The 13,719-nt window shown below is 38.5% G+C and overlaps 2 protein-coding genes across 2 annotated transcripts in view; both read left to right on the forward strand.

The window, feature by feature from the left end:
- The first annotated feature begins 433 nt into the window (after positions 1 to 433).
- On the forward strand, positions 434 to 7,006 carry riok2 (RIO kinase 2 (yeast)). Its single transcript, XM_027162827.2, has 10 exons — positions 434 to 634; positions 1,805 to 1,943; positions 2,067 to 2,183; positions 2,578 to 2,753; positions 3,358 to 3,446; positions 4,928 to 5,119; positions 5,275 to 5,367; positions 5,475 to 5,903; positions 5,992 to 6,088; positions 6,696 to 7,006. Exons 1-10 carry the CDS (start codon positions 569 to 571, stop codon positions 6,855 to 6,857), a joined length of 1,560 nt encoding a protein of 519 aa, XP_027018628.2. The 5' UTR covers positions 434 to 568; the 3' UTR covers positions 6,858 to 7,006.
- A 2,208-nt stretch (positions 7,007 to 9,214) lies between these two features.
- The window catches only part of epg5 (ectopic P-granules autophagy protein 5 homolog (C. elegans)), a 26,633-nt gene continuing 22,128 nt past the window's right edge, over positions 9,215 to 13,719 (forward strand). The window contains exons 1-5 of the mRNA XM_027162813.2: positions 9,215 to 9,353; positions 9,570 to 9,668; positions 10,665 to 11,555; positions 12,621 to 12,864; positions 12,978 to 13,108. Coding sequence (XP_027018614.2) covers positions 9,612 to 9,668; positions 10,665 to 11,555; positions 12,621 to 12,864; positions 12,978 to 13,108 — 1,323 coding nt within the window. The 5' untranslated portion in view covers positions 9,215 to 9,353; positions 9,570 to 9,611. The remainder of the gene's footprint in view (positions 9,354 to 9,569; positions 9,669 to 10,664; positions 11,556 to 12,620; positions 12,865 to 12,977; positions 13,109 to 13,719) is intronic.

Below are 13,719 nucleotides of genomic sequence, written 5' to 3' on the forward strand. Positions count from 1 at the left end.
ACACTGATATTGTGGATGTTTGCCGTCCCAAATTCATGAGTCATGAGCTGGAATGAAGAAATTTACTGAACAGACAGGAAGGGGAAATAAATTGTTTTTTTTCCCCCAGACTTTCTATTGTTATTTAATAAATAAATAAAATAAAGCTATTTAATGAAAGTTCCAGTGTTTACAACCACTTCCAATGTCCTATATGTTTAAAAATAAAATTGACAACATATTAGGATGCTATAAATGATCAGCATTAGTATATTAAACCTTTTGTAATCACCCTGCTATATTATTGTTATTTATATATTGATTTGTTTGAATTTTATAAAGCACTGAAGTTTAAACAAACATTTAAATGTTTTTTTCTACCTTTGGTTAATTTTATTAAGCTGGCTGAAATATCCTCCAGTCCACCAGGGGGTGGAAAACATCTAGGCCGGTTCCGGTTAGCTCCGCCCCCAACATCAGTGTGGACGCCTTGTTTATTTCTTCCGGGGTCTCCGTGTGTTTTATGCGTGTGTTTTGAGACACGTGTAATCTAAATAACTTTAGTTGTTATTAACAGCCCCGAAGGAACATGGGGAAGTTAAACGTCGTTGTGCTGAGATATCTCTCTCGAGATGATTTTCGGGTGTTGACGGCTGTGAGTATTTTTATGGGCTGAATATGGGAATGTAATATGGGCTGAATATGGGAATGTAATATGGGCTGCTGTGTCTGACAACAACATGGTAGGGAGAGACGGAGGGGGGGCAGATAGAGAGGAGAGACGGGCAAGAAGAGAGAGAGACAGATGGAGAGGAGAGACGGGCAAGAAGAGAGAGAGACAGATAGAGAGGAGAGACGGGCAAGAAGAGAGAGAGACAGATAGAGAGGAGAGACGGGCAAGAAGAGAGAGAGACAGATAGAGAGGAGAGACGGGCAAGAAGAGAGAGAGACAGATAGAGAGGAGAGACGGGCAAGAAGAGAGAGAGACAGATAGAGAGGAGAGACGGGCAAGAAGAGAGAGAGACAGATAGAGAGGAGAGACGGGCAAGAAGAGAGAGAGACAGATGGAGAGGAGAGACGGGCAAGAAGAGAGAGAGACAGATAGAGAGGAGAGACGGGCAAGAAGAGAGAGAGAGAGATAGAGAGGAGAGACGGGCAAGGAGAGAGAGAGAGATAGAGAGGAGAGACGGGCAAGAAGAGAGAGAGAGACAGATAGAGAGAAAGATAAAAGATAGAGATTGTGAGAGATAGAGATGGGGGGAGTCAGTGAGAGAGAGTAAAGAGAGAGAGAGGGAGAGACACAGAGAGAGACAGATAAATAGAGAGTGAGAGAGTAAAGAGAGGGAGAGAAAAGAGACAGAGAGAGAAAGCTAAATGATAGAGAATGAGAGAGGGAGAAAGAGACAGATAGAGCGAGACAGAGACAAAGAGAGAGAGAGAAGAAGAAAGAGAGAGATAAACGCGTTCTACTTTACATTAGTGTAAGAGGCAGAAGCACAGTGTAGTAAGAACAGTAACAATAATAGATGACCCATGTTCCCAACCCTGGTCCTGAACTAACTCCTGTCCTGTGTGTTGTTCCTGCTCTAACACACACTTCATCATAAGAAGGGCTGTTATTAGCAGATTAGAGCAGAGTAAACACTCAAATGTTCATTACAGGGGTAACTCAGGACCAGGGTTGGGAAGAAATATGTTTTAAGATTAATTCTGCAATGATGTTAAATCTCTTAACAAGTCTTATCCTCCCTCTGATTTTATTATTATTATTATTATTATTATTATTATTATTTTATTTATTTCTTTATTTTTTATCTCTGTCCAGGTGGAAATGGGAATGAAGAATCATGAGATTGTACCAGTCAGCTTAATTGCGTCTATTGCGAGCCTGAGACATGGAGGATGCAATAAAGTTCTGAGAGAGCTGGTCAAACACAAACTGTTGGCCTACGAGCGTTCTAAAAGTAAAGATCACCCATTTGCTGTTAGCTGTCATTGATACGTATCTCTCATTTACTTCTTGTCTGAGCTTCTGTCTTATGAAAAAATGCTTTTAACTTGATGTCTGTATTTGTATTTTTTTCCAGCTGTGCAGGGATATCGGCTGAACTATGGAGGTTATGATTATCTAGCTCTGAAGGCGCTGTCATCACGAAATGTCATTTTGTCTGTAGGAAACCAAATGGGTGTCGGCAAAGAGTCGGGTCAGTGTTACCGTTTTTTTTTTCGTTGTTCCAGGCCACAGGTTCCTAAACCCTGGTCCTGGGTGTTGGACTCACGGAACTGCTAGTGCACTCCAAGGGTTTGGGTTCCTGCTCAAAAAGGTTGTCCAAAAAGAAAATAGTAGCTATTTGGGATGATGAATCCAATTGTGGTTGTGTAGTGAAGTTGTTGGGCTACCAGTCAGAATGTTGTGAGTTCAACCCCAGGTTCCACCAAGGTGTCACTGTTAGGCCTCTGAACAAGGCCCTTAACCCTCAATTGCTCAGATGTATAAAAATTAGATGATGTACGTCACACTGGATAAGTGCGTCTGCCAAATGCTGGAAATGAATTTTGAAAAGTGCTTCTTTTTTTTTTTTTTTTGCCCCATTCCAGATATTTATATTGTTGCCAATGAGGAAGGCGATCAGTTTGCTCTGAAGCTCCACAGATTGGGAAGAACATCTTTCCGAAACCTGAAGAATAAACGTGATTACCACAAACACAGACACAAAATATCCTGGCTTTACCTCTCCCGTCTCTCTGCCATGAAAGAATATGCGTACATGAAGGTAATAGTCCTGCATTCATTTCTTACACACGTTCACTGATTATGTCGAGCTGTGGTTTTATACGAGTGATATGAGCCTCAGAGTGAGACACACTTGCAATGTCTGGATAGGTTTGTGTGTGTAGTGGGACAGCAGGATCACATGGATAAACACTGGAGCACATATACATAGTCAATATCACAATATATTACACAATATTTAAAAAAAAAAAAAAAAAAGGCATATGATTGAGTTCTTGTGAAGTCATGTGACCAGACCAGTAGTTGTAACGCAAGTCTCTTTTTGGAGGTGCACACACACACACACACACACACACACACGACACAAGCCTTGTGCAACACAGTAAATTGCTTTAATTTGAAGTAATATTTAAGACGTGTGAAATGTCACAGCAAACGGACATCGATTCTCAGTTGACACTTGCGAGACCTTGCACACTCCAGTGAACACGATTTGCACTTTCATTTCAATTATGCCACAGTTTATGTACCCACAAACAGAAAATGCAATTCCATGTACAATTAGCCAGTAATTTTCTAAATAATCCCGAAATGATTTCCTCAGTGTTTCAACAGTGTTTCAGTATTGATTTTGTTCTCTTCAGGCGCTATATGACCGGGGCTTTCCTGTTCCAAAGCCAGTGGACTACAACAGACATGCAGTCGTTATGGAGCTCATCAATGGCTATCCTCTGTGAGTTGAATATCAGTATACGTATATTTTCCAGTTTAAATAAAAATTCAATTCAAATTTATTTGTATAGCACTTTTTACAGTTGACATCGTCTCAAAGCGGCTTTACAGAACATAAACAAACGGTTATTATAAAGAATAGTATAAAGATTAATCTAATACAAAAATTCAAGATTAATATGAGACATATTTAAATGTGTTTGTATTTATCTCTGATGAGCAAGTCTGAGGTGACTCAAACTACTGAACTTCCTTTACTGAATGGTAAAGGAAGGAACCTTGAGAAGAACCAGACTCAAAGGGGAACCTCATCCTCATTTGGGTGACACTGCAGGGTGTGATTACAAATATACAGTCTGACACATGTTGTATTGATGCAAAAGACCACATGGAGTTGGCATCTCCTCTTTAGTATCGCAGAGTCTAACTGGAGCTGGTAGATCTCTAGATGTCTCAGGATCCTCAAAAAGTCGGCCTCATCTCAGTGGAGGTCCAAAATATCTTGTCAGCGTATGCTAGCAAATCAGAAAGAAAAGCGTTTTCTGTGTAATCATAAAGACCGTTTGCAGGTTTATCTGCTGCAACTTGCCTTGAAGCACACTGTTGAGATGCCCCAGCACTCACAAGCTGCCAGTTTTAACATCTCTGTGCCTGTGCTACGAACCCAACCTCCTGAGTTGGGATATGCGAAGAAAAGAATTCCATTGTACTGTAATGTATAAGTGGTGATAATAGAGGCTTCAATCCCTATCTATCTATCTATCTATCTATCTATCTATCTATCTATCTATCTATCTATCTATCTATCTAGTTTGTCTGTCTGTCTGTCTGTCCTTCTATCTATCTATCTATCTATCTATCTATCTATCTATCTATCTAGTTTGTCTGTCTGTCCATCCATCCATCCTTCTATCTGTCTGTCCCTCTGTCTGTCTGTCTGTCTGTCCTTCCATCCATCCATCTATCTATCTATCTATCTATCTATCTATCTATCTATCTATCTATCTATCTATCTATCTATCTATCTATCTATCTATCTAGTTTGTCTGTCTGTCTGTCCTTCTATCTATCTATCTATCTATCTATCTATCTATCTATCTATCTATCTATCTATCTATCTATCTAGTTTGTCTGTCTGTCCATCCATCCATCCTTCTATCTGTCTGTCCCTCTGTCTGTCTGTCTGTCTGTCTGTCCTTCCATCCATCCATCTATCTATCTATCTATCTATCTATCTATCTATCTATCTATCTATCCATCCTTCTATCTGTCTGTCTGTCCATCCATCCATCCATCCATCCATCCATCCACCTACCCACACATCAGCGTTTTGTACCTCTAACTTTCACAACAGTTTGCACAAAAGTTTTAGCTGCTGTTATAGAAATGACATTTCTCAACTGATCTGATTTTGTAATATTAATGACTTGGTTTTTATATTTGGACGGAAGCTTCAGTGATTAATTCTCTTTCTTTTTCCAGGTGTCAGATCCGTGAAATTCAAGACCCTGCCTCGTTGTACAGTGAAGTCATGGAGCTGATCGTCAAACTGGCTAATCATGGACTCATCCACGGAGATTTTAACGAGTTCAACCTGATGCTCGACGACAACGATCACGTAACGATGATCGACTTCCCGCAAATGGTGTCCACGTCTCATCAGAATGCAGAATGGTGATGTATTTTTTTTTTTTAAGTTAGGAGAAAAAAGATTCATTAACGAAAGCATTTTTCTATTAATGTGCAGTTGCATTACTCTGTAACTAGAATAATTGTCCTAAAAGTATTGGTCAGAACTGCTTCTTAACTCATTGAATTTGTCTCCACAGGTATTTTGACCGAGATGTCAAGTGCATACGAGATTTCTTCATCAAACGATACAACTATGAAAGTGAACTGTACCCAACATTTCAAGATATCAGGTAAATATTTTTAAATGTAAAATTTGATTACTATAGCATACAGTTTTCTCTACATTCAGAAATGTAAGGGATTTAAGGGTTTTTAGGAAAGTGTTATGGTTTTTCAGAAAAGCCTGCTCTCTTGATGTGGAGATCTCCGCCAGCGGTTACACCAAAGAGTTGCAGCAGGACGACCAACTTCTCCACCCAGTCGGCCCCGAGGGCGAAGAAAACCTCAGCGGGGACGAACAGGATAATTCTGATGCACCAGACCCTCCTTGTGAAGAGTCTATTGACATGGAGGAGTTTCAACATGCTATTCTGGAGCTTGAAGGTCTGAAGATTGGGAATGAGGCTTCTTCAGTAGAGAAGCATGCAGAGGATCAACATGGTTCCGACACCAGCTCAGAGACGGAGATCAGTCCTGAGGGTGCTCACAATTTAGTAACGGACAGTTTCAGAGGGTTGGAGAACGATGAGGAACTTAAGGAGAACGAGGACGAATGCCCAGATTTGGTCGATCTTTCCGCTTACAACAAAGATTTCAAGCCTTTCAGGTAACAATAGTGACTCTGATTTAAGTCTTTCATTTTTGTTTAATCTCTTGCAGCCAGATTTGCTAATCACTCTACCTGATTTTCACAGGGACCAAGACAGCTTGCTCCATGTGAATGAGCACAGACAAAGAACGACAAGTGAAACGTCCGTCGGAAGCGTCACCAGCCAGTCTACAATTCATCCAGTGAGTAGAGCTACCAATGTACACTTATTTATTTACTTACTTACTTACTTACTTACTTACTTACTTAAATGCTGATATAGTGAAATTGGTAATGAGGATCGTTTGATGGAGTGTAAATAGAAATATAAAAGCAAGGCACGTCTGAATATTTCTAGCTGGGTGCAAAAGTTTGTGCACCTTTGCTTTACAAAAATAAAATCTGCTGTAAAAGACCTGAAATTTAAAGTCATGTGATACACACTTTCAGATTTTCACGACACATTAAAAAAATACATAAAACCAGACAAAACCAACTATTTTACTTGAATCTCTGTGATAAGTCTGTTAAACAAAATGGAGGGAATAAATAGAGAGTATTTATTATATTTGGACTGAAGAAAATGAGCATCGTTATTAGTAGGAAAACATGTATTTTGTTTGTAGATGTAGATACTAAAAATAGCAAGTTTTGTTTTATTACATTTTTTTTCCTACTCTAATTGTGAGCAATTATCTTGTGTTCCAGTTGTATACTATTGTACACTACTAGTGTTGGTTAAAATAATAGTTTATAGTTCGGCCAAAAAATAAATAAACTCTGACACTAACACTCAAACTTCTTCCGCAGTCTGTGATCAGACAGAAAATAAAGAAACAGCTCACGAAGCAGCAGAAAGCCGCTCAGAGGAGACGCCTACAAAAAGGAGAAGCCAACCTGGTGACTAAAGAAAAAAGAGAAAACCTGAGCAACATCAAGAGTAGCCTGGAAGCAGCCCAGTTCTGGGGATGAGGACATAACAGATGATTACCACACTCTCCGCAAGGAATGGACTTCATCTGGGTGCAGAAAGTTGCCCCTTAACACTGACTTGAGGGGCATTTAACAAGCTGTACGTGACATTAATAAACTGTTTATTAAACTTAAGTTTTATAATGCCACTCGGTTGCAGAAGGAATCCATTTTATCTCCATGAACTCAATGAATATTAATATTAATGCTTGTGTAAGATTTCAGACATTCATGTACTACGAAAGCATTTTCACTGAACAAGCACGATGTCGACGTTAATGGATCATCTAGGAGAGTTTATTACTGTTAATAATGCTTGTGTAACCTGACAATCAAAATCTTGAACTGTTGCTACTTTCTTTAACGGAAAAATAATTGTTAAGAAAATAATCTGGGTTTAGTAGAATTAACAAATGATTATATAATTCTTGTGCCAAATATTTGTGCGGTCACATTTCACTGCAGTAACTTGTAGAATTTTCGCTGGGTCTCAAACTAATTAGCTTGTATTCAAGCATAATATATACAGTATGTTCAGTACAATATAAAATCTATTCAGGTTGCAGGTGTGAATTACAGTCAAGTCAGATGTAGGATTTCTCTTAAACCAGTGTCCTCTGATTACCTCGTTCATGCTACATACATAGAAATTCATGCTAGTTAGTTTGTTAGTTGTCTGTTTCTTTCTTGTTTAGAAACATTTAGTTAGGTGTGTATGTAAATGTGTTTCAGAATGTGTTGGGAATGTTGGAACTTGATTTTTAAGAAGATTATGAGTCTGAAATCTACGACTAGCAGAGAGAAATTGGAGCGAGTAAACACAGTCCTGAGACTTCACACACACACACACACACACACACCAGCTTCACTGCTCTGTCCTGCCAAGGCTGGATCCCCAAGCCAGATTGTTTTTATCCAACTTGACAGATCCCAAGGAACCGATCCTGTGTCAAAACTACATTATGTAGAAAAAATACATCAATGCAATTGTCAGAATAAATATATTATAAATAAATAAAATATACTATAATTATTATAATATATAAAAAAAATTTTTAAATGTAGTTATACTAATTTTCAGATTATTTAAAATACTTTGCTAGAGGATAAAATAAATCTATTTCTCATTCATTAAAAGACATTTCATCCCCATCTTGGTACAGGTGTCTTGTACTTCTGTGTTACGTTTGGATGTTCAAACGAACGAAATCTAAAAACCAGACAGAAAGGGAATACATTTCACAGGTGATATTTAATTTTAGGAAATTATATTTGTCGTTACGTTGGTTTGTTTCAGTCCTTGGTTAACGATCGCACTTAATCCATGCTAGTTACCCCTTAGTTTTTTGACAGTTGGGAAAACCGATGTAGATGTTTGTAGATTCCGAAGCTAATTGAAGAAATAACAAAATTAAAAACTGACCCATGCTTTTTTGCTTAAAGGTGAAAACCCAACTTTGTGTATCTTTTGTAAGATTCCCTTATCTGTCAAACATATTTTATTAGATTGTCCTTGACTTAACACAAGCAGAATGCTCTTTTATCAAGTTACTTCACTTGACATATTTAATGACATTACTCCTGAAAAGGAATAATGGATTTTTTTTTTATCTTATGTTAATTAAAATAAAAAATTGTATAATATGACTTTTTGTTTATATATATTTTTGTTTTTATTCTATTTACATGATATTTGTGTTATTGTAAATGAATTTTTTTTTGCCAAGAAAATAGCTTTGATTGCTGACATGGCATTAAATAAAATAATCTGAATCTGTTTGTAGATTCCCAAGTGATAAACAGAGACGTCAGTAACATTACAATACCAATACAAATTAAATCTTTAAATTAACATGTATAGTCCTACCATTGCAGCAGTGTTGCATGCAGTAGGCTAAGGTAAGTAGTGATTGTTCATTTGAAGGTGATATGTGCACTATGCATTATATTTTGAAAAGTTAGATTATCTTAATGACAAAACCTTAAATTTTCTCTGTACTCAATGATAAATACATGTCTGACCGTTGGATCGAACCAAAAAAACCTAGAAAATCGTATTCATGACGATTTGTGGTGATTTTATTTCCGTTAGACCTTTGCCTACATTGACGCTGATGCATTAAAGAGGACGGGGTCCACTGTTCCAAGATGGCGGCTCTATTGACGCATTCGTTCCAATGTACTGCCGTAGCCAAGGCTACATCGAGGTGTAGATATCTATGATATATATAGGCCACACCCACGCAGACAGACCCTTGTTGGTGGGTTAATTTTTATGGATATTCATTATTTCTGCATTTATTGCATGATGCATATAAGGAAGCATTTTTCTGGGAACTATTTACATTAAAAAAAAGGTGATTTTAATAAATGTCCTTGCTGGGGTGCCGTAGGAGGGTGGACGTGTCACGTGACTCTCTGGCTTGCAACAGAGTTCCCGGAACAAAACAGACCAAAACAAACGTAGCAAGTGTAAGGTGTTATGGAGCAGTTATGGTGGGTAGCCTTATTTTTTATTATTTATTACAGTAGATAATAAACTTATTATTACATATTCTTGTTGTTTGTCCATGGAGGGTGACAATAAACACCAGACATTAGATGTTTTTTAGGTGTCTAATGTATTATTTATCGGTTTATTTATCATACAGAAGCTGTTGTACACAGGAGACTTTCTCTTAGTGAGCTATAAAATGCTGCATTATTTCACAGGGACGTGTGTTTCTGTACTGAACTGAGGACATCTGTGTAAATATGGCAGAAGCGGTGAGACCAAGGAAATCAAAAACAAAAGCGTCTGTAAAATCACAGGTAAAAAAAAACAGACAAACAAACTTCACTGCATGTTCATCTTTAGACAAAACGTATCTTATTCTTATTCTCTATGTAATTTCCTTGTGAAAGGTGTTTTTCTGTAATGTCTTGTTGTCTTGTATTTTGTCCTGCACTGTCTTGTTGTCTTTTGTCCTGCACTGTCTTGTTGTCTTTTTGTATTTGTCCTGCGCTGCCTTTCTGTCTTGTTTGTCTTTTGTCCTGCAATGTCTTGTTTGTCTTTTGTCCTGCAATGTCTTGTTGTCTTTTGTCCTGCACTGTCTTGTTGTCTTTTGTCCTGCACTGTCGTGTTGTCTTTTGTCCTGCACTGTCGTGTTGTCTTTTGTCCTGCACTGTCGTGTTGTCTTTTGTCCTGCACTGTCTTGTTGTCTTTTGTCCTGCACTGTCTTGTTGTCTTTTGTCCTGCACTGTCTTGTTGTCTTTTGTCCTGCACTATCATGTTGTCTTTTGTCCTGCACTGTCGTGTTGTCTTTTGTCCTGCACTGTCGTGTTGTCTTTTGTCCTGCACTGTCGTGTTGTCTTTTGTCCTGCACTGTCTTGTTGTCTTTTGTCTTTTGTAATGCACTGCCTTTCTGTCTTGTTTGTCATTTGTCCTGCACTGTCTGGTTGTCTTTGTATTTTGTGCTGCATTGTCTTGTTATCTTTTTGTATTTTGTCCTGCACTGTCTTTCTGTCTTGCTTGTCTTTTGTCCTGCATTGTCTTTCTGTCTCGTTTTCTCTTTTGTCCTGCACTGTCTTTTTGTCTTTTTGTCTTGTCCTGCACTGTTTACACCAGGTCACACAATTGCACTTTGTGTCTAGGATTAACTTACTAAGTCCTTATCTCTGTCTTTAATTTTATGTAGCACCATGATCCTGGAGAAACGCTGTCTCATTTCACTGTGAACTGCAACAGCTATATATGGTTGAAATGACAATAAAAGCTTCTTGACTTAACATCATAAAATTAACTAAAGTAATCCTCTTCTACCGTAGGATAAAAAGCAGACTCAAACCCAGAGGAAAGCTGCTGAACCTGTGGTACTAAACCCTCCTGCCCCTGAATTTACAGATGTTCCTCTCAGCCTGCCCTCTGAGCCGCCCGTTTCTGCCCCGGAACCACTGAACACAGCTCCCTCTGCAGAACAAAATGAAAAAGAGGGGAAGGATCAAAACAACGATCTTTTGTCAGATAGATCAGATGCTGTGGAGATATCCTCTAGCACTGAGGGCATGGCATCCAAACTGTTATCACAAGACCCTTCGATTGATGTGGGCCAGTATTCGTCATCTCAGTTCAGCCGGTGTGATCTGAAATCCCTTAGTGCTAAAATCGAGCCGTTTAATGTGTCTTCAATTTATCCGTCACTCCCTGTTTTATCTGTGGAACCGCAATTCTTGGTCGATGTGTCTTCTGTTACTACTGATCTCTCACAGACATCTCTTAAGCCTTTAGTGGTTGAAGCTGCAAACATAAACACAAGCAAGGTCGAGCAAATCAGTCCTTCCCCAGCCATTCTTCCTCTCACTGATCAGGAGTCTTCACCTCCTAGCCTAGTTCCAGTGGAGCTAGCCACAGTCGAGAGATCCCAGGAGAAGCTGTATCCAGAGCTGCCTCGAACATGCCAGGTGGTCCAGCCATTCACCAGGGAGCAGCTCAGGACCTGGGAGCCGGGATCCTGGCTGGAGAATGTTGAGCTTCATGCTTCAGAGTTCCAGGCCCTGGTTCATCAAGAAGGCCATGAGCTGCATGAGTTATTGCTGAATTACTGGAGATGCCGGAAGCAGCTGGTGCAGGCACAGACTGAGTTGCAGGCGACCATTTCGGACAGCAAGAGTGCACAGACTCGACTGTGGAGCTTCAAAGACGAACAGCTCACACTGCAGGTTGAAATACGAATTCTTTATTTCTTTATTAGTGTGATTATGATGTGGTGGTTTACTGTGGTTAATAGAAATACTGGTGATGCTGGTAACTAGTACACACTACTAAAAATATTTTCATCAGTCTTTACTAATTTTAATTTTGCAAAAAGATTTAAAAAGTGTGGCTTCTTCTTCTTCTTCTTCTTCTTCTTCTTTTTAAAGATCAACCACAGTGGATAACAGTGATTCTTTCAACAAGTCAGTGAAAATATTAAACCACTAGAGTCTGTTTTCTACCACATTTAACAATGTAAAAATGTAAAAAACGGACTTTGTACCATTGTTGTGTCCTATAATGCAAAATGTACAACTGATGTTTCTAATCAGCAAGATTTTGGGTTTTGGACTTGGTTCGTTTTTTGGCTATTGGCTAATATTAAACACAGGTGTGCCCAATAATTTGAATACAAAATGAAGTAAAAATGACAAAATGAAGTAAAAATGCAATTTTTAATAACAATACATGTCAAATGTGTTTGGCTTAAAAGTTACAAGCACATAACATTATTTAGTGTATGTTAGGACATTGATCAGTATGAAAGTTTGATCATGTAAGTATTCAACTGATGGACAGGAAAAACAAAAGAATGACCTTTTTTTACTTTGAATAACTTGCGATCATTTAGTAGGTATGCTTCTGGAGAAAGAATTCGATTTCTAAAAAAATCACAAGGCAACAAAAATTGTACATGGCCTACATATTGACACAAGTTTTTTCGATAGAAAAGTATATCAGGGTAAATGGGTAATTTTTTTTTTCCATTATTTACTCCATTATAAAATAAATCTGCCTTTGTTGTAGTTATCGTATCTGCTCTAGACAATAATTTGCTTTATTAATACTTTTTGGTTGATCTCATGGATTGTTGTCTTGAAGATGGATTTTTTAAATCAAACTTTTATTCAGAATCCAAGGGATAAACAAATTTTTACACTTTAGACAGGAAGTCCAAGTTGTTTACTGTATGCATTCTGTAGTGTGTGTATATATAGGATGCTTGTAACACAGGTTCTTTTACCCTACAGGGTGTCTGCGCTGACCAGGCCAAGGTGAGCGGCTACCATCGCTTCCAGCAGGTGGTCCTGAACGAGTCGGTGGTATCCGAACTGAAGCATCTGTTCAAGACCAAGGCTGAGCTGCTCCACCAGACTATAGCCCTACACGCCTACACCTCCGTCCTGTCTCGGCTGCAGGTGGAGTCCTACCTCTACAACCTGTTGAGCACAAACCTCATCACCAGGAGCGTGGCTGTACACAAGTCTGGCCCAGGCAAGGCAATACCGACCTGTACAGCATCACAGTTTCAGGATCGACTAAATATAATATAGTGTATAGACAATATAGTGTTTCTGATACTAAAATATACCCCATGGCTTTTCTAGATGGTCCAATGTCACAGCTGTGCTCTCTAAAGCCGGTAAAGGAAAGCATCAGTGTGCTGTTCAGCTTTACTCGCCGAGTTCTAGATGACTCTCAGTTCCAGGAAGACATTCATCTGTGGTTGCAAAGATTGGTAAACCTGCTACAGCAATAGTTATATAGTTATTCACATTTAGCTTTGGTATCTTATTACATATTTATTTATTACCCAGCTTTATTTATTTGTTTGTTTGTTTGTTTATTTACCTATCGCTGTATTATTGCTATTTCTGAGATCTGAATCAGGGAAAAAGTCAGTATCATGACTAAACTGGCAGAATCTCCAGACACAGATAAACATTGTCACAAAGACAACAATCCTGTGTATAAACACCACTGGCGGGAAAATGATCTATTTTCGTATATTTTCTCAGTAAATGATGATGTAATGGTGCAGTTCTGAATTATTCCTGGGGTATAACAGAACTGTTGTTAAGCCAGTTATCTTATTCAGGTTGTTCAGTGTCTTTTGAACAGCATTGAAGCTGAATGAAGATGCTGCTTAAGTCATGTGGCGTTTTGGTTCATTCCAATATTTCATACACTGGATCATTTAGATTTGCTCCTTTGTTACCAAACTGCCATTTGATTTGATGCTTAATCCCTAAATAACATAAGCAAACAACAGCTGCCTAATTACTGATAGCATGGCATAACAACCGTAAAGTTTTATAATGGATTTTTATGGTGCTCTAATATTTACTC

This window comes from Tachysurus fulvidraco, chromosome 9, assembly GCF_022655615.1.
Source record: "Tachysurus fulvidraco isolate hzauxx_2018 chromosome 9, HZAU_PFXX_2.0, whole genome shotgun sequence".
Taxonomy (NCBI): Eukaryota; Metazoa; Chordata; class Actinopteri; order Siluriformes; family Bagridae; genus Tachysurus; species Tachysurus fulvidraco.